Source organism: Epinephelus moara, chromosome 20 (assembly GCF_006386435.1).
Source record: "Epinephelus moara isolate mb chromosome 20, YSFRI_EMoa_1.0, whole genome shotgun sequence".
NCBI lineage: Eukaryota > Metazoa > Chordata > Actinopteri > Perciformes > Serranidae > Epinephelus > Epinephelus moara.
In genome coordinates this window covers 37112699-37134060 of record NC_065525.1, presented here as the reverse complement: position 1 = coordinate 37134060, position 21362 = coordinate 37112699, and the positions used below count along the sequence as shown (strand labels likewise).

General features: G+C 40.3%; 2 protein-coding genes across 2 annotated transcripts; both read right to left on the bottom strand.

Moving 5' to 3' along the window:
• Positions 1 to 7028: 7028 nt before the first annotated feature.
• Positions 7029 to 11292, bottom strand: cdkn1bb (cyclin-dependent kinase inhibitor 1Bb). Its single transcript, XM_050073651.1, has 3 exons — positions 10504 to 11292; positions 10142 to 10261; positions 7029 to 8623 (listed from the first exon to the last, which is right to left on the bottom strand). Exons 1-2 carry the CDS (start codon positions 10943 to 10945, stop codon positions 10146 to 10148), a joined length of 558 nt encoding a protein of 185 aa, XP_049929608.1. The 5' UTR covers positions 10946 to 11292; the 3' UTR covers positions 7029 to 8623; positions 10142 to 10145.
• Positions 11293 to 11692: 400 nt separating this feature from the next.
• yars2 (tyrosyl-tRNA synthetase 2, mitochondrial) lies at positions 11693 to 20558 on the bottom strand. Its single transcript, XM_050073645.1, has 5 exons — positions 19750 to 20558; positions 15751 to 15918; positions 15419 to 15574; positions 14997 to 15167; positions 11693 to 13430 (listed from the first exon to the last, which is right to left on the bottom strand). The coding sequence occupies exons 1-5, from the start codon at positions 20523 to 20525 to the stop codon at positions 13271 to 13273; spliced, it is 1431 nt and encodes a 476-aa protein (XP_049929602.1). The 5' UTR covers positions 20526 to 20558; the 3' UTR covers positions 11693 to 13270.
• Between the last annotated feature and the right edge of the window lie 804 nt (positions 20559 to 21362).

The window sequence follows — 21362 nt, the reverse complement described above, 5'->3', positions numbered from 1 at the left end:
TTTTTCATGATTTTTAATGACATACTATACTATGCCTTTTTTTCATTATTTTCGATGACATACTATACTATGACATTTTTTCATGATTTTTAATGACATACTATACTATGACATGTTTTCATGATTTCGGACGACATACTATACTATGACGTTTTTTCGTGATTTTTAATCACATACTATATACTATGACGTTTTTTCATGATTTTTAATGACATACTGTACTATGACATTTTTTCATGATTTTTAATGACATACTGTACTATGACATTTTTTCGTGATTTTTAATGGCATACTATATACTATGACTTTTTTTTCATGATTTTTAATGACAAGCTATACTATGATATTTTTTCATGATTTCGGACGACATACTATACTATGACGTTTTTTCATGATTTTTAATGACATACTGTACTATGACATTTTTTCGTGATTTTTAATGACATACTACTATGACATTTTTTTCATGATTTTTAATGACAAGCTATAATATGACATTTTTTCATGATTTCAGACGACATACTATACTGTGACGTTTTTTCATGATTTTTGACGACATAACATTTTTTCATGATTTTTAATGACATACTATACTATGACTTTTTTTCATGATTTTTAATGACATGCTATACTATGACTTTTTTTTATTATTTTCGATGACATACTATACTATGACATTTTTTCATGATTTCTGACAACATACTATACTATGCCGTTTTTTCATGATTTTTGACGAAATACTATACTGTGACGTTTTTTTCATGATTTTTGACAATATACTATACTGTGACGTTTTTTCATGATTTTTGACAACATACTATATTGTGACGTTTTTTCATGATTTTTGACGAGATACTATACTATGATGTTTTTTAAAGATTTTTGAGGACGTACTATATTATGACGTTTTTATCATTTTTTTTCATAATGGCACACTAGACATGTCATGTCATGCCACTTCATGGCATAGTATAATATGACATTTTTAATGGCACACTATATTATCACTTTTTTTTAATGGCATAGTATTGTAAGACATTAGTTTTTCTATTTTACGTTTTTATAGTTCACGGCATACTATACTTTTACATTTCTATCAAATAAATACACTAGCCTTTTTTTAATGCATATTTTTTGTGTCTTTTTACGGAATGCAACACTATGACATTTTCTTTGCAAACTATACTATGTCACTTTGTTATTAAATTTTATTGGCTTTCTCTACTATGACATTCTTCTTGCCATTTTTAGACATACTATACTATGACATTTTATAGAATATTACTTTATGACATTTTTATGAATTTTTTATTTTTACATTTATTTTACATTTGCCATTCTAACGCATGTTATAATGTGACCATTTTGTGCTTAATTTAGTGATACAATTTTTATGACATTTTACAACACATTATTCTATGGCATTTTTTGACATAATATGAATACTGGCATATTTTTTCATGACATCATTATGGCATACTATGACATGATTTTATGACCTTTCTATGAAATACTATACTATGACATCTTCCTGGCATTTTTCATGACGTTTTATATTATGACATGTTTTTATGGGATTGTTTATTACATACTACACTAATAATTTATTAGTGACATTTTTATGGCATACTATACCATGACACTTTTAGGGTTCCTTTCCAAATTCAGGGGTTTCACAAAATGTTTTTGAGGGCCACTATTTGCCCGGGGGCTGCACTTTGAGAAACTATGGTTTTGACATTGTGGCTGGCCGGCTTGTTTGATGGGATGTAATTTGATGTACACTGTGGTCAGTCTTGTAAAATGTATTTTGACTGAATGGAATTATTGCCACATACACTTCTGCAAATGGTACAAAAAGTTGCATCATATGGAAATATTTAGTTTCTCATCAAATTCACATCACATCCTGACACACCCGTTCTGTCAAGATTATTTGTGTGGAAAAGCTCTTCTGCCAGTTTACACACAGTCACAGTATATTATGCATAAGGTTATATTACACAAATTATGTTAGAGAAGAAGCACATGTGGTCATACATTAGTTAAAATGGATATTCCGTGGTGTGCAGATATAAGTTTCCACAGGACTTAAACACAACACACTTACAAACACAATTTGACTTGAATTTAAGCCCTCTCTCCACTGCAGTGAACTGCTATGTATTGCTACTGTTACACACACACACATGTGCACACAAAATCCTCTCTTGCCAATGAAATTATTTATCCAGTGACTTCTTCCACTCTTCTCCCATGATTGTATGTCAGAGCCTTGCCTTAACAGGTCTGATTATTCAGGGTATGTATTCATTAATTTATTTCAATGCTGAAAGTAATGGTCAATCCTTGAGCCTGCCAACAAAAACTTAATTCACGAAAGTGATGCTATTTAATTAATTAAGTCATTTATTATGCAGATTTCAAACATAGGCTGATTCCAGCTTCACAAATGTGCAGATTTTCTGCTTTTCTCAGTTTTACACCATCGTACGAGACCTTTGAATTTTGTCTGACAAGAGTAGCACTTACAAGATGTCACCTTGAGCCATGGGAACTTGTGATAGGCAACAGTTTTGGATGTTTTATTGACTAAATGCCTAATTAGGAAAAAGAAATGAGTAAAAACATTCTTAATCTATAGTGAAAAATCATTAGTTGCAGTTATTATCTATGGATTGTGACTCTTTATTTAAATTAGTAGTCTCACTGAGATCAAAATCCCCTTTTCAAGAGAGCCCTTTGCATTGGAGAACATATGAGCAACAACAAACACAATTTACACACACAGAGTAGTGTTTACATGACACTAGTGGTTCCCAACTGGTGGGTCACGGTCCAAAAGTGGGTCGTGGGGCCATTCTGAATGGACCGCAAGTGACTCAAGTTTTTAGAAAAATCACTTAATTTCTAAGTACAGTACATTTCCAGCACAGAGCTTTCATTTTGAAGTGCCGTTTTCAGCTGTAGAGTGAGTGATTAACAGACAGCTGCTCGACACAGACAGCAAACTAGCTTAACAACATGGCCAAATGCAAGCATGACACTGAATGTATTAAACTGTGTGACCTCAAACGAATGACTAAGGAGAAATCTGGACCCTGTGGCTGAACCAGTTGGGACCCACTGCTCTACACTACATTACACACAGCAATAACAAGCGGCATTCAAAGTGTTTGAGTATGGTGTTTTAAAATCTTCAAAAGAAATGAGAGATTTTAATCTCAGAACTTTTTGGACTCACTCCATTTATGAGGAGCAGTATTTGAATCCAGCTTTGTTTGAAGACGCAGTACAGACAAAGTTCAATTATATGTGACCTAATATTGCAGTGACCTTATTTAGATGTGATCAGAGAGCAGAGATAGTTGAGCAAGTTTTGCAGGACAGCTTTATAGATAAATAACATACAGTGCAATGCCCTTCTGTAAAGTAAAGATGATTATTTCTTTGTGACATTTAATGAAAGAGAATATCACAGTGAGACTGACAATACACCAAGAAACTAAGAGGTCTATCTGCTCTCCACAGATGTTTCAGCTGGGAGCTCTGCCTCTATTTCTCGGCCAAATGCATCCATGAGCATTCCTGATGGGATTACTGGGCCAGGTACCATCCGCTGGTCAGGAGAGATAAAGAGAGAATGAGTCGGAGTGAGCGTGCAGCACAGCCTGCTTGTTTTCACGTCTCGCACTGCGTGCTTGAGCAGATTTGCCTTGATAAAAGATAAAGGCTCTTTGATAGGCTGCAGGTGCGCTGCTTTAATGAGCATTACCACCCCCAGCCCCCCCGAGCCCCTCCCCCTCCCCCCCTTCTTTCTTCACTGCGAAAACGCACCACATCTGCACATCTGTCATTTGATGCTCTGCAGCATCTCCCTAACCTCTCCTCCCCCCTCCTCCCTGCCTGTCACTCATCCCCAGACTCTCTCACACGCTCCGCACAACGCACACATTTGAGGAACCAGAGTGACGTCAGAGATCGGACGCTCAATGAAATACTTTTCCTGTATTGATACAGCTTTCCTGGCTCGCTGTATCCAATTGAGCTGTCCAAAAAAACATCCAAACCCCACCCACTCGGGGCATTCCAGGCAGGCTAAAACAAACGAAACAGAGAAATGGGGGAAAAAAATACAGTAACTCAGATGTAATTTAGTCTCCTCAAAGCCTGTAAGAAGGAAAGAAACACAGGGAGAGAGACACAGACAGAGAGAGGGATGTTAGGTGTTTGTTTGTGGGCACTTGCTTTCCCCTCATTCACTGCCTGAGGTGCCAAGGGAATATCTCGATGACGTGGGTTGCGGCCTGGGCAGGAAACATGGGGAGGAACTTGTGACTTTATATTAAGTGCTGGGGCGGTTAACAGGAAAAGATAACCTGTTTCTGTTGATATAGCAAGGAAGTGTGATTCTTGGCACATGTGAGATGTCGCAGAGAGAAACAGGCCCACGGTGCCTTCCACGTCCCTGACTGACTGGCTCACTGGAATTTCCTCGAGTCCACTGTGGTTTTGTTTGGGTGGCTGCAATGGAGTATGGGAGTGTTACAGGAATGCTTTCAGGGGGCGTTCGTTGCCGTAATAGAAGAGGTGTTTCTCATGCAAGGAGAGACAATGTTGCATCACAGCGGCCGGCCACACAGTGTGGTCTTATCAATGAATAACTGACCTTGTTATCTGCAGGCATGGCTGTGATGCTCGCAAATAAACAGTCTAGTTTGAGCAGACATACTCGAAAGGGAGTTCAGCAATGAGTCAGTGCAGGTGAACATAACATGGGATGATAAGGTATTATCTGTAGAGGGGTTGCAGGACAGAAACTGACAAGCAAGCTCAAAACTTCCATTTAAATACGTAACTCATAAAGATTTTTTCACACTGTGTGTAATTCCTACATCAGTGTTGTGACAAAACCTCCCACTGCCTGAAGAAATAAGAAAACGTCCATGTTTTACATGAGCAATAACAGGTTGCTGACACCACTCACATTACTCACATTGCCTGTGCCCACTGTGCTGCACAAATAAAAAACATGGCTTTGATAAAATGCTGCAACAACTGCAGGGGATTGAACTCTGCAGCCACTCAGTCACACACACACACACACACACACACACACACACACACACACACACACACACACACACACTTTCCCACTTACTGCAACCACAATATGTCTCAATTTAATTTTTGTTTTCTAAACATCCTTAATTTGGTTGTAAAAAAAATCACAATAATTGTTATAATTAAATTAAAAAATACTACATTTAAAAGCAAAGTTGCAAGTATGTTTTTATCATTGGAAAAAAGATTTAGAAAATTATTTCGACATAGTTAACACTGCATTATACTGAGTATCACAGACTGGCTGAAACACACACTTCCTCCTTGTCTGGCTCCGTCAAATCAATCAGTCAACCAAACAGACACCCAGTCAACCATTCAATCAGTAAGTCAGCCAGCGAGACACCTAGTCAAGCAGTCAGTCAGTCAGTCAGTCAGTCAGTCAGTCAGACACCCAGTCAGTCAGTCTGCTGTTTGGGCAGGGTGGAGGCTCGTAGACGGGCTCTTTGTCTGAGCAGAGAAGCCCCAGACACAACAGTGGCCGGCCCCGGCCCCTCACAATGGCCCTCCACACAAAAGCCCACACACTGGGACAATGGGCAGGGCTCAGGGTGGGGGTGGACGGCTGAGCTGAGGTTACCCACCTGCACACTTCAGGACCGGACCCCCCCTGTCCCCACCACCACCCCACCCTCCTCCTCTTCCTCCACCTCATCTTCCCCTCTCCCCACCCATCCAGCTTTACAGAGCTGCTGCAGGTGTCTTCCTGTGTTGGTGTGACAGGGAGGAAGCAGGGAGATGCCGTGTGGTGAAAGCATTAATTTGGGTTTTTACAGCAGAAGATGTGCCGTGACAGAAACCGAGACGTGTGTAGTGAAATTACTTCAGGTCAAAGAGCGTCTAGCTGCTGTTGTCACACATCACTCACAGTGACAAGAATTCTTTATGTGACAGAAAATAAAAATTATAAAAAAATATTACGTTTTCCATTAGAGGAAATATGGATTTGTTTTGAAGCAACTGAGGTATTGTTTCTATTTTCTTTTCAGTTTTAAACTATATATAACAAAATGTAAATATTAGAAAAAAATATTTAAAAAATATTAGTGAAAATTTATATAAAATATCTCAAATCAATGATATAAGAAGATATTTTTAAATCCTAATTTGCCATTTTTAAATTGAAATAGGAGGTAAAAAAATACACTTCCTAAACTGAGTGCAGTGTCACCACTTAACACTGCACAATTTATAATACTTTTTCCCCCAAATATCTAACATTAAATATAAAACCTGTTTTAGTAGCAGGAAGAATTTAAGATGAAAAGATAATTGAAAACACACCACACAAGACTCATAAGTGAAAGCACAGTCACTCTTGCTCTTCTCCCACACACTCACATGCTTACACACACTCATATCCACACACACACACTCAAACTGAAACACAGAAGCTACTGAGGCCAGTCAAATAGTAAAAAAAAATAAAATTATAATTTAAGTTGCCGTATTTTACCTTATAGCTGAGGATCGTACTCTGAGCTCAAAGCGCTTATTTTTTTCCATGAAAGCCATTCCCATGATAAGTTAGTGAACGTTACTGGCTGCAACAAGTGGTCTGCTTCCCCCACTCTGCGTTTCATTGGATGACCAGAGTGTCAATCATCAACCGGCTCAGGACGCTGGTGGATTCATATTGGGAGTGTCACTGCATTGTATCAGGATGGGTGCATGCACAGAGATACACTCACACAGCTGCTGCAAACACTGCACCTCCACAAGTGTGTTTTGGATTTTTATAGACACAGAAAAATTTGCAGTTATCTTTTTTAGGGTTATTTTGGCAAATGTGAAGGTTTATAAGATAAAACTGAGCAATGTGTGTGTGTGTGTGTGTGTGTGTGTGTGTGTGTGTGATGGTGAAATTACACCAAGTGTAAAAAAAAAAGCAACCACAAGTCAAATAAGATTTGATTTTCTCTTTTAATTGATTGCAACACATTTTATAACCACACATTACAAAATGCACATCAAATATTTTATCAGGCTCAGTTTGCAACCTTATTGATAAGAAAAAAAAAACTACCAAAAAATATGCTTTTACAAAATAAGACAATTATAATAAAGTAAATGCCACTTTGGATAACCGTAATCAAAAAAACCCATTTTTTTATTCTACATAAAAAAAATTGACATAAATAAGTTAGTATAATTTCTCAGTGTTTTTACAAAATTATGTACAAAGGTACATTGCAAAGATTTACACAAATACACAGGCATGGTGACTGCATTTCTGAGACTAGCTGTTCTCGCTCTCCGTCCAGGTGTACACTGGTCTCTTTGAATATAACCCACACTTTAGGGCCAATACAGGGAAGCTTTTAGATGCTCACATTTTGCATCCTCAGCAGGCTAACAACATTGGTGAAACAAGTACAAACATAAATGGAAATTTAAAGTCTAGGTTATCACAAGAAAATGTGAAGTCAATTAAGGAGCGCAGGCGGTGCTGGCAACCGTACTGAAGCAACCATGTATTTGGTATTGTAGGACATTCAACCCCCTTTCAGAAAAAACCTCTGTGAGGAGCGTTGAGGCTGATGAAACAAAAAGGAAAATAGATGACTTTACAACACGACCTGTGCAGTTTGTATGGTCTTTGTCCTTCAATATCTGAGTACCTCACAACTCCAAATCTAAACACACCTTTACAATGTGGCTGAGGTGTGCAGGAGAACTTGAGAAAAAAAATACAAATCATATTCCAGGATTCAGCTGATGCTAAAAGCACCTATCACAAAATAAATATCGGGTGATGTAACGGAAGTCCTAAGAGAAATATTACATTTTTTTCCTGTGTTGATTTCCTGCAAAAATGGATCTTATAGGAGAACCTGCACTTGGTGACACAGAGGAAGGTAAAATAAAAAACATAAACAGATGAGCTACATTTGTACCGTTCTTCACTGCAGAGTTAGGAAGGTGACGGAGTGAAGATACACTGTTAAGAAACTCTAAGGAGCCATGATTTTTGTTTTAAATGTAGCAATTAGGGACCGTGTCAAAGTCACACTGCTTTTCAGAAAATAAAATAATTAAAAAAAGGAAAAGAACAGCATTTTGGAAACATGTATCAAACTACACTGCAATTCTTCAAGTCAAATCAAAATTCACACCTTTTTACATAAAAGGATTTGTGTTCAAATCATAATGTTTTTCTTATGTGCTACATATGGAGAGAAATATAATATAATATGTATATTTATTTACACACAGGTAGTAAAAAAAAAGGAGCAAAAAAGGAAATCAAACCTAATTGCACACTGCTACATCGACTGCTTTTAGAGGCAGTAACTTTTTTTTTTTTTTTTTTTTTTTTTTTTTAAATTGAGTGCCACAACTTTAGTGTTTCTATTCAGTGCTTCAACAGCGTCCTCCCCCGTCTTCAGGAGAGCTGATATGTTTCTGATGCTGTGTAGTTCCTCTTCCAAAAATAAAAAATAAAAAAATCGGCCAACACTGAGGTTTCCCACGTAAAAGGGGAAATACATCTTCGACTCTGTGAGGGGGAAAATTAGATGGAAGGGGAGAGAGAAAAAAACAAAATAAGAGGCTGAATGTTTGAGACGAACTTTTGACACTGAGCTTCATGCATCACTTGCAGGACAGTTTTGCTGTGTAGTTTTTAGTTAAAAACAGAAAATATATCCTCTTGCACCCTCACAAAGAGAGGGAGGGTTAACTTGAATGCACAAAGTATTTATGGACAGTGTGAAAAACGTAAATGCACTGCAATTTCCACTGTTATTGAGCTGCTGCAAGAATTGTTTGCTCGCTCATTTTTAAAAACTGTGCAAAATGTTACAGGTGCAAAAATAGCAGAAGGTGTGATTTTACATCAGTGCTTGATCTAGCATGAATTTCACACTTGTAATAATTTATAGAAATTTTTAGAAGGTGGCTACCACAGGGAAACAACAACAACAAGCACGCATGCAAACAAAATGTGATATTTGTCACAGAAATATAAAGTCAGGTTTCTTCCTCGTCAAAAAACACAATGTTTTGCACATGTAGTTCCCTAAACTGACTTCACCCTTTTCCACAAATTAAAAAATACACTAAAAAGTCAGGTTTAGGTAAGTTTAAGTGTCTTTCTTCTTCTGCAGCTTTGACAGTTCACATCCTGCCACGACAATGCAGATTTCATGCCTATTCTCCCTCGGCCGTGGCCAACAAGCGCACTTGATTTCAGAGCTGCACGGCTTCTCTGCACACTCTCCGCCGGCAGAGACAGATGTGTGTGTTGTAACATTAGTGTGCAAAGTGTGTGCAGCGCGCGCGCGCACACACACACACACACACACACACACACACACACACACAGAGGGAGAGAGACCAGCCCCTTCCCGTCCCTGCTCTGCTCTGCTCTGCTCTGCTCTGCTGTGCTGTGAGGGCAGTGGCTGCTGACGTGTTACTACTACACTGTTGTTCAGCACACTTGTTGTTTACAGTTTAGTCGGAAACTCGGGCTCACCGTGGCAGGCAGGCAGGAGGCGGTTGTAGTACAAAAAAAAAAAAAAAAAAAAAAAAGGTGTAAATGTGCAGCCACGTTTTTGTCTGGGGTTACTCACAAGTGCTCTCGCGATCGATCACAGTGGATCGAAACAGGTTTGGGTGCAAAAGCACGACTGAAAGCTTGGGTGCAGTCACCCTGCTGCGGTGAGCACTTTTACTCACTATTACTCACTATTACTACTAAATGAATGAAGCCTGACAGACAGCACTGAGGACGTGCACACACGAAGGGGAGTGTTTTGCTTGTCAAAGCTGCACAGCTGTTTGAAATCCGAATTAAAATGTGTTTGCGCTGCAAAATGGATTGCGTTACAGATACTAGTATAACAACACAATAAAACTTGCTTTTAAAAATTGCATTGTTGTTTTATTCAGGTGTCTTTTGCGGGTGAACAACAGCTGGAAGAGGTCTGACTCCTCTACACTGACCCTCACTGTGCAGAAGCCCATTTACAAAATATAATTTCTAAAAAGTTGCATGCACGTTTTTTAATCTTACCGTTTCACGTTTGCCTCTTGGGACTGGTCTTTCTGGGTGTGTGTTCTGTGGAGTGGCCCAGGCTTGGACAAGTGACCTCCTCTGAGCTGGTGTGTGACCTCTTATTTTGGGCCGAGGGGTCTGCAAAGGCAAAGTGGAGCAGCAGTCAGTAAAAACCACTGAGAAGTAGATATTTAATTAACTGCAGTGCATGTGTGCACACCCTTTAAGATGCACTGTTTTATTATAATCCGATTTTAGATGTTAAAATTTATTTGCAGTGCACTTGGCTGTTATAAGCACACCAGCACTGTGGTGACTGTGGATGCCTGCTGCACAGAAACACCAGTGGAGTTACAATTATTCAGTTGCAGATGTAGTACCGTGACATGCAGGTCTTTTCCTCAGCCCGGTGCACTGCTCCGTGCACTCCATCTGCCCGTCCGCCCTGTCGGTGTCTTCGCTCGCAGCCACAACAACACAATTATGATTCCCATTTAGATCCACATTGTTATTCCCAGCGGAGCAGACGCCCTTCTCCCTCCGCGGCTGCCTGTTGTAGAAGCTCGGGACGTTTCTACAATCCACTAATTCCCACTCCAGCCTGCCGTGAGCCAGCGGCGTGTGACTGGCGAAGTCGAAGTCCCACTTGGCGGAGGCAGCCTCTTCCATCTCCCGCAAGTGTCCCTTTAAATCCCTCTTTAACTCTTCGTGGTCCACCGAGCCGAAGAGGTTCCTGCAAGCTGACGGCTTCGGGTGCTCCGACACCCGGGAGTCCGTCCGCTCCAGAGTCGGGCTCCCGTTTGATAGTCGAACATCTGACATTTTCCCCCCGAAGAAAGGCGAGAATTTTTCAAACAGCCGGCAGCGTCCAGTTTTCTACGAGAAAAAACACACCGCTCAAAAACAACGGGTATCTCCTCGTCGCTGAGCTAAGATCCAAAACAAGCGTAACAACGACTTATGCCATGCAGACGTCGGGCTGGAGACGGTAACGGCCGCGGTGTCGTGAAGATGGAGGTCGTCTCCGCGGATCATGAAAACAAAGTGCCCGGGAAGTGAAGCCGCTCTGTCAGTCTGGTCCCGTAGTGAGAGCAACGGCGGACAAACCTTCTCAGTACCCAATATGGCGATTGAGAGATGTACTTGGGATTGAGAGTAGAGCCTGACTACGGGGGGAGGAAAAAATGATTGACACACAGAGCTATTTAAATGCGGAGGAGCGCGCTGATTGGTCGAAGCGCTTGAGCCCGCCTACTTTTCTTAAGGTGGACCGGAGGAGTTGCAGCAGGCTTGCAACATCCAGCACGTCTGCACCCAAAACCTCAAATTCTTCAAATTTAAGACTGTTTTGACAAGGAAAATATTAAAAATCAAAACCATAACTGTAATTTGCATGCCCTCAAATTAATTAAAACACATTGTAACTATTTGTCTTTCTAAAATAAACACAAATGCTGCATTGGAATTTTTGTTCCCATGATTTAGATGTTTTTTAGATTTATTTTATTTATAAGGACAACTCACATTAATTAAGACTTATGTAAATGTGTCATTTGTTAGCCATTTTCAACTGCAGCCCCATGCCAAGATGCTTTGAAATCAATAAAAGGATTAAAAAAAAAAAAAATCACAGGACAATTCCCAGGACGCTGCCTCGTTAATTTCTTTACATGTGTTTTACATTTTAGCTACCAAATTACAAAAAAAGAGAGATTACTTTGCATTAAAATCTAAATATTAAATGGTAGGCATGTCTATTGCACTTTTAAAAACATGCATCTTAATATCAAAAACTACACAAAACCCTAGGGTAGAGTTTGAGATGGTTTTGAATTTAAATCACCTATTTACCTTTCATATATTTAATTTAAAAAAAAAAAATCTGAGCCACATACACCTTCAACACATACACAAATAACAAATACATATTTGTGTGCAAAATAACATTAATAAAACAAATAAGCAGCTGCCAAAACAACATGCAGTAAGATTTGGAAAAAATAATCTGTGGGGGAAATTTACAATTATCTGTTAAAAGTGAAATTGCTTGTAAACATTCCACCTTAAAAGAGATAACATTTCTGAGAATACATAGGCTAATGCTTCAAGGTGTGGACCCTCTGTAGAAGTAGGTATATAACCCCTCCATCTAACTATGGCCAAAACATAAAAAAAATAAATTGTACATTGAGTACATGTGTGTCCTTATGACATGGTATTTCCACCAATTCTCTGGAGCTGAGAGGGGTAAGTCGAGGTCAGCACACCCCAGACCCTGTCCTCATCTCCACCGTCCCCCAGGAGAAAAAGAGAAGAACAGATGTATGAGGACGAGAGAGCTACGCACATCTCCACGCTCAGAAGTCTGTACATGCAAAAAAACAAAAAGCCAAAAAGAAAGAAACCAGCAGTGACAGGCAGAGGCCCTGCATGCTGAGAGTTAAATATAGTTATTTACACCACAGTGAAAACTTTGTGCTGGAGGGGAAAATCTAAAGCTAATCTTGAATAAATGTTCCCCTAATGGAAACACCAAATTTATAGAATCTAAAAATAAACTAAAAGCAAGATATGTCGATGCTGGAGTTGATCCAAAGCTTGTTCTTTTCTCCCTGGTACACTTTACACCTTCCACAGCTGAGGCAGAAACAACAGCCTCATTAGGACACATGTCGGCCTCGTGTTCACGTCAAATTGGAAAAACATGATCTGCTTAAAATAGAACTATAACCTGTTTGCGAGAAATGATGCAATTTAATTTTACAGGGAGCAATTATTTACCTATGGGGTCACAGCAGGGTGTGTGGTGCAGCTGTGGCGGCCTGCAGCACTGCAGCTATGACTGGGACAATGCTGCCCCCTAGTGTCCACTGTCCAACATCTCTGGGTACAAAGTCAGCAGGAAACAATCTTTATATCAAACTCTGTTTAATACCATAGCTTTACATAAACGTCACATCTGTACATATACATATTTATATGACAACTACAGGTAACCATTAAGGGTTTAGGCCACGCCCACAACCCAGTGTGTTCCAAAATATCAGTCCATCCTCGTCTCCTCACTGATCCTGCTGAGGTGTAGTCGCCTACCTTCCCAGTCAGTCCGTCACAGCTCAAACTGGTCCACTGTGAGAGCAGGCAGCCTCAGAGGCTGAGCCACTTGATGATGTAGAAGTTCCTCTTTCCCACTCTGAGCAAGGTGAGTCCATTCGATAGGATGTGGAGTTTGGGGATCAGAACCTGCTCCGGTTTGTCTGTCCGACTGTGGTTGATCCACACGGCTCCCTTCGAAACCATCTGATACCTGCACACAAACATTTTAAGTTAGTTTAGTACAAGGTTTCCTTCATTACCTGTCTGAAATAGTAGTTAAAGGGTTAAGTGTACCGATCGAATTATGTCAGTATTACTGAGCACTAACTCATGTTAAATCATTCTGTGCCAAATTTCAGTGCCAGAGAGTGAGTGAGAACGTCAGGTTTGGACAGGAGTGCCCTGAAGGCAGCCATAGAACTGTGTTGGCTTCCCAGCAAGCCGAAACTATCGCTTCAGCGCCAACAGTTTCACCATCTGGTCTATTTTCCTCATAACTGCTACTTGTTATTGTGTTTTTCAAATTACATATTCATTCTACATATTTATCAGCTGTAACACACAGACACACAAGCAGATAGGTAGACAGAGACTTAGCTCTACATGTGATCAGAAAAGAGCAGATGAGCAGAATGCAAGACGACGTCACTCCTGCAGCTTGTTCAAAAATTACATTTTTTGTTGTTAGAGATAAAGTAGGAAAACAGAAGGTACCATTAACAAATGCCAGGTACCGGGATCATATCGGATCAAATGTGAATAGAACCCAACCCTTCAGGCAGATATTCACTGACTCCAGCTTCTCATTAAGGACCTGCTGCTCCTTTCAGTTTTATATAATAGGAAATATAGAATTGTTGGTCCGATAAATCAAGCAATTTGAAAACATCACTATGGGTATCTGGAACTTTGTGTGAAGGAGTTCTTTTAATTTGTCTGACGTTTTATAGAAGAAATGGTTAATCTAAAAACAACTTACATAAATTAATAATGAAAGCAATCATTAGTCGCAGCTCTACACGAACATGCACTGAAAAGTAACATTAAAAAATGTGTGTGTGTGTTTTTGCCCAGATTAGTGCCACTGCTCCAATCCCTGGTTAAAGGGATTGTGCACCCAAAAATGAAAATTCAGCCATTATCTACTCACCCATATGCCGAGGGAGGCTCAGGTGAAGTTTTAGAGTCCTCACATCCCTTGCAGAGATCCANAGCCTCATTGTGGCCTGTAGCCAGGACACTTGGATCACTACGGACGAGCAGTATGGAGATATTTTGTGGTTTCAATTATGTGTTTCTGGACGTTTCAATCTCTAAAACTTCACCTGAGCCTCCCTCAGCATATGGGTGAGCAGATAATGGCTGAATTTTCATTTTTGGGCGCACTATCCCTTTAATACCACTGACGGTAAGGGGAAAATCTGTTTTCTTAGTTTGAGTGGACTGGCCCTTTAACGTTCATATAAGCACTCTGGGGTAATGTAGTTTAATTTCTTATCAAATATTGGTGATGTTTACCCTGGAGGAAGAATCCACCCAGAGGCACAAATCAGAGTTTGTGCAGCAAATTCAAAACGCTTTGTTGCTGCAGCTGTGAACAAAGCGCTGTGCTGCATGTTGTAGAATTCAACCAAAATCACCCCAAAATTAAAATTGAATTGATTTAAGATGACGTTTTCTCAACAGCACAATCTTTGGCTTCCATCCACAGTTAGCAGCGTATCCTCTAATGCAGATGTTAACCTTACTGACTGATGACATAACCAGGAGGACCTACCCTCTGGGACCCTCTGGGATGGCGTTGGCTTTGCGGCAGGCGTCTATCACGGTGGTACCTGGCTCCAAAAGCAGCTCATGGAAGGGGGCCTCCCTGAAGAGCTCCTGAAGCTCCTCATCACTCATTTCCTCCAAGGCCTGCACGCTGCTGTTGTACAGCGCGTTGGTACATCTGCAACAGTAATATATGATATGACTCTTCTTATCTGAAAAGGTTGATTATCCTTGCTACAAGGAGGTGAGAGGTTACTACAGAACAGTGACCAGTGGAGTTCCTTTCTCAGTTACACTCATTTATTCTTGAGCTGATTTAATTCCTGCTGCCTTTAACCCAAAAAACATAACATGCAAAGACTGTTATTATATTTAATAAAGGAGCATTAGATACCACATACAGTATGAACACATGCAGGATGTTCTGACCTCTTTGCACTCTCCAGGCCGTCTTTTCCGTGCACCAGTTTGGTCACCTCCGCGGCCAGTCGCTTATGTGCGAGGCGTTTACTTGGATCTGCTCTCTGCTGCTCCATCAGACTCTCCACCTCCGCCAGAGGCAGGAAGGTGAACAGCTTCAGGTACCTGTGAAAAGACCACACACAATACCTCAGCCTCCTACAGCGCACAGAATACCTACATCAAGAGCCAGATGAGGCAATGCGTGTACAAGCAACCATTTGTGAGATGCTTTCAGATGTTTTCACTGTTCATCACATCTTTATAATCACAACCGATCATCAGGCTTCATCTTCACGTACCCTTCTATGCTGGAGTCAGGCTGCCTGAGGAAGAACTGGTAGAGTTCAAAGGGAGACGTCTTGTCTCTGTTGAGCCACACTGCGTTGCCTGCTGTCTTCCCCAGCTTGTCCCCGACAGAGCTGGTCACCAGCGGGATGGTCAGGCCGTACACCTCCTCACCGCTCACTCTGCAGAGGAATCAGGTTTAATTAACCACGTGCTGCATGTCTGGAGTAGGTATCTTAAAACCTGTGAGTGGAATGCTCCACCACACTAGTGCTTTTTTAAATGCTTAGCCTAACCATAAGGTGTGGCAATAATTTAACATTCAGTGGACTCAAATGGGGATGATATAATCGTAATGGGGAACCAAGCCCATTTACAAAATTCATTCGTTATTCTTATGGTGTACGACAATCCTACAATATTCATCCATGTATCTCGTGAACGACTCTCTCCAAAATCCAAAAACTACGGTGCTAAAAGTCAAATCTGTGATGTCATCAATCAAGTATAAAGTCTGAAGCTATCCGTAAACAATGGATTAGGAAATATGTAACAGATGACACTGAGAGCACCAAGGAGAATGTTTGGGTCTGAATGACTGAAATATTAAACATCGTGCTAACAACAATCACATACAGGTAGACAACTGGCAACTGATTTGAATTATGGACATGAGGCAGCGTTTGCACAGCGCCGTTTCATTTTATGTTTGTGACACAGAGTTTTCTACTTGGAAGTTCATGTAAACAAACATTATGATTTGGTTTATATGGTACATTTTCTGTTTCAGAACTGAGAACACTACAATAGAATAAAGCTCACAAGAATCAGTTGCATAAAACACCTTAAGTTTTCTCCTTAAGTAGACACTTATGGCTTAATTTCTCCTTAGCCGAGGGACTTCCACAGCTGCCCAGAATCCCTTAAAAGATTTCCTAAATATTAACTCATTTCCTGCGTTGAAAGAGTTCTCACAGTGGTAAAAATTTCCATGGAGACTGTTTGTTTGCTTGGACTCGCTTGTGATGCCTGTTTTCGCCTCACAAAGAACATATGGCAGAAGAAAAGAAGACATGAAAACCATATTGGTCAGAGAAGGAAGAGATTATACTTCTGGAGGAATATAATCACAGAAAGCACAAACTACAGATTAAATTTGATCCCAGAATACCAGAAAACAGAAAATGTTTTTAAGAAGAAAGTGAAATCTAAAGTGTAAAATCAAAAGCGTATTCATCTGGTTCTTCTCAGGGTGTGTTAGTGTTTTTCATTTTCACCATAAACTCAATCATGTTGCAGTTAAGATGGAGTCAGAGGTACCTTAGGTTTTTTTTTTTTAAATCTTGCTTTGATTGTTAAGGTCCTTTATGCAACAGTCTCGGGATTCGTTAAGTTTAAGACCAAGCCAAGGAGAAAATACTTAATTCAACATTTTAAGGAAACCTTAAGGAGAAAACTTAAAAAGTGTTTTGTGCAACCCATTTTATTTTGAGGAAACTTTAAGGTAAATCTTAACTTAAGATGTTTTGTGCAACCAGCTGTGAGAAAGAGTGGCTCATGTTCACTAATATTAATTGAACTTCCCTAGGCCATGAAAATAACATGCTGGACTGTTGCATTTAGGAGGCATTTCCTACGGAAGTGTATTGCATTCACTTGACAAATAAAAACAGCCCTGTTTTTCTGAGTAATTTTTTCTCTGTTTTTCTGAGTAATTTTTTCTCTGTTTTTCAGGGTATTTTTTCTGTTTTTCAAGGTTTTTTTTCTGTTTTTCGAGGTATTTTTTTCTGTTTTTCGAGGGGTTTTTTTCTGTTTTTTGAGGTATTTTTTTCTGTTTTTCGAGGGGTTTTTTTCTGTTTTTCGAGGTATTTTTTTCTGTTTTTCGAGGGGTTTTTTTCTGTTTTTTGAGGTATTTTTTTCTGTTTTTCGAGGGGTTTTTTTCTGTTTTTCGAGGTATTTTTTTCTGTTTTTCGAGGGGTTTTTTTCTGTTTTTTGAGGTATTTTTTTCTGTTTTTCGAGGGGTTTTTTTCTGTTTTTCGAGGTATTTTTTTCTGTTTTTCGAGGGGTTTTTTTCTGTTTTTTGAGGTATTTTTTTCTGTTTTTCGAGGGGTTTTTTTCTGTTTTTCGAGGTATTTTTTTCTGTTTTTCGAGGGGTTTTTTTCTGTTTTTTGAGGTATTTTTTTCTGTTTTTCGAGGGGTTTTTTTCTGTTTTTCGAGGTATTTTTTTCTGTTTTTCGAGGGGTTTTTTTCTGTTTTTTGAGGTATTTTTTTCTGTTTTTCGAGGGGTTTTTTTCTGTTTTTCGAGGTATTTTTTTCTGTTTTTCGAGGGGTTTTTTTCTGTTTTTCGAGGTATTTTTTTCTGTTTTTCGAGGGGTTTTTTTCTGTTTTTTGAGGTATTTTTTTCTGTTTTTCGAGGGGTTTTTTTCTGTTTTTCGAGGTATTTTTTTCTGTTTTTCGAGGGGTTTTTTTTTCTGTTTTTCGAGGTATTTGTTCTGTTTTTCGAGGTATTTTTTTCTGTTTTTCGAGGGGGTTTTTTTCTGTTTTTTGTGTGTGTGTGTGTGGTATTTTTTTTTTCTGTTTTTTTTTTTTTGTGGTAATTTTTTTTTCCTGAACGAGGAGACGAGATACTTCAAAATCTCGCGAGAAGCTCCCACCTGGCACCTGCAAGTGAGCCCTGCATCCATGGTGACTCCTGCACATGGATGTATTTTGCATCAATTTCAACTACGGGATCAATAAGGGTAAGGCACGTAATTAGTTACACACAGGGTATGTTAATCTAGCTATGTTTTCCACTGCATCCTTCTAGTGTAGGCCTATCGCTCAATGTAACAGGTTAGGTTAGTAACAGGTTGTAACAACGTTACCTGACAAACATGTATGGTTATGATTTCAGTTGTCAGGTAACATTGTTACAACCTGTTACTAACCTAACCTGTTACATTGAGCAATAGGCCTACACTAGAAGGATGCAGTCGAAAACATAGCTAGATTAACATACCCTGTGTGTAACTAATTACGTGCCTTACCCTTATTGATCCCGTAGTTGAAATTGTCTAGGAGCAGGAGTCACCATGGATGCAGGGCTCACTTGCAGGTGCCAGGTGGGAGCTTCTCGCGAGATTTTGAAGTATCTCGTCTCCTCGTTCAGGAAAAAAATCACCACGAAAAACAGAAAAAATTATTTAAAAAACAGGGCTTTTTTTATTTGTCAAGCGAATGCAATACGCTTCCGTAGTATCCATTTAATGTTTCACAAAATTCTGTTTGAAGTCAAGCAACTTGTGATTAAATCCTGACACAAAGAGATGCTAGAGTTTTTGTTTTATATGTCAAGAGTTGTCTGATCTGCTTAATACTGGAACAAAATTCACTGTATTAAAGATCATAATCATAAATAGTGGATGTTGTATACATTTGCCATTTGTGATATATTAATATAAAACCATTCTCATTAATATAACAGTAGATACATAGATGACATTTTGTTGTGAGTAAACTGATGGACATCAAACTGCCCATCTTGCAGCTTTAGATTTGGTGTAGTTGGTAGAAATAAGCTTTTGCTGATTAAAAGCAGATTGAGTTCAGTTTTCAAACTACATTCACCTATAAAATGACAGTCTTCACCCCTTTTTTTTTTTTTGGAAGATTTAGGGGACATTTTAAATCACTAAGGCCTAAAATGGTGTCTTCTTGGTGGCTAGAATTTGACAGGTGTCTACAAAGGAGGAATCAATGCGCGTTTGCCAACTGTTGACACGTGTTTAAAAAGGAAGAATAAATGTTTGGTAGGTTGGTGTGTATGCCGAATTGAAGAGTGGCTTCTGAGAATTCACACACAACCTTTGGTTATATTTGTTGGTGTGTACAAAGTCACCAAGGATCACTTATATGTTAAATTGACAGATTTGTCATTGGGGTTCGGAACAATGCTCTCTGATGATACTAAACAGGAGACACTGCTGCTGTAATAACCTGCTGAACTGCATATAAACAGGATGGACATTTACTTGTGAATGTAATCATGGCCAGACATCAAATTGCCCAGCTGGTCGGTGCCCCCGAGCTGAATCTTGCAGCCGTATATTTGGTTGAGGTGGTGGAAGTCATACGCTTGGAACACCTGGTAGGTGAACTCTGTCAGGCTCATACCGTCTGCGCTCCTCAGCCTGGACTGCACGCTGTGGCGGCTGAGCATGGTGCCCATCCTGAAGTGCCTTCCGGCCTCCGACAGAAACGCCACCACGCCCCAGTCCTTGTACCAGCTCAGGTTGTTCAGTACCGTCACGGTGCCCAGCTTCCTGGAGCTGTCGTGAAACAGCAGCTCGTGGTTGGTGAAAATCCCCTGGATGCTCTCCTGGATGCTGCGGGTGTTTGCCTCCACGGCGTCCGCGGACATCCGCTCCCTCTCGTGTGTTTTGCCGCTCGGGTCTCCGATCTGCGCCGTGGCCCCTCCGAGTACAGCCAGGACATGGTGCCCGGCGCTTCGGAAGTGCAGCAGGCCGATGAGGGCGAGCAGGTTGCCCACATGGAGGCTGTCGGCCGTGGGGTCAAAGCCGCAGTACAGAGTCTGAGCACCGGACTGGAGCAGCTTGGGGAGCCGGTCCTGCGCTGCGTTCTCTGGGAAAGAGTCCTTCAGGATACCGCGTTTGTTGAGAGAAAACAGCAGTCCGCTATGTGCAGAGGAGGAACAGTGAAAGTTAGACCTGAGTGTGAGGTAAAGACCCGGTCGCCTGAGCAGAATACAGGATACATAGCGGCAGGACCTCACCATGGAGGCAGCCATGTTGGACAATGTGACAAGAACACGGAGGAGGAGGAGCTGAGGAAACCGGGGAGTTTGTAGGAGTATAGCGCCCCTAGTGCACTGGTTCCCAAGCACAGATTAAAAAGGAGGGATGGTCAAAGAGGTCACCGGCCCTGGGACCCCAGCTCCAAAAACTCCAGGCTTACTGTATTAGCCACACGGAACCCCCCTGGGCACCCTGCACAACCATTTTTTCTGTGCACTGTACAAATAAATAATGGGGCGCCTGCTCTATCCACTAAGTCACCCATGCCCCAAAGTTGATATTTTCTAAAGAGAGAAGCAGATGATTCTCATTTTTTGCAAAGCGAGTCACATTCAAAAATTTCCTTCCTTCCTTCCAAATCAAAATACATATTTTTACTCTTACCTGTAGCTATGTATAAATCTAGATTGATTTTGTGTGAGTTGCTGAGTGCTGGAGGTATCAGCCGTAGAGATGTCTGCCTCCTCTCCAATATAATGGCAACTGTCCCTGTAATAGTTCATTCAGTGGTACAAATGCAATATACTGAAGTTACAGGTTTGACTGCACACCAATAGGTGGCGAACTAGCATCAGGTCCAGCTGACCAGCCCAGAGTTAAAGGGATAGTGCACCCAAAAATGAAAATTCAGCCATTATCTACTCACCCATATATCGAGGGAGGCTCTGGTGAAGTTTTAGAGTCCTCACATCACTTGCAGAGATCCAAGGGGAGAGGGGGTAGCAACACAACTCCACCTAATGCAGGCTGACGGCGCCCCAGATTCAAACGTCCAAAAACACATAATTGAAACCACAAAATATCTCCATACTGCTCGTCCGTAGTGATCC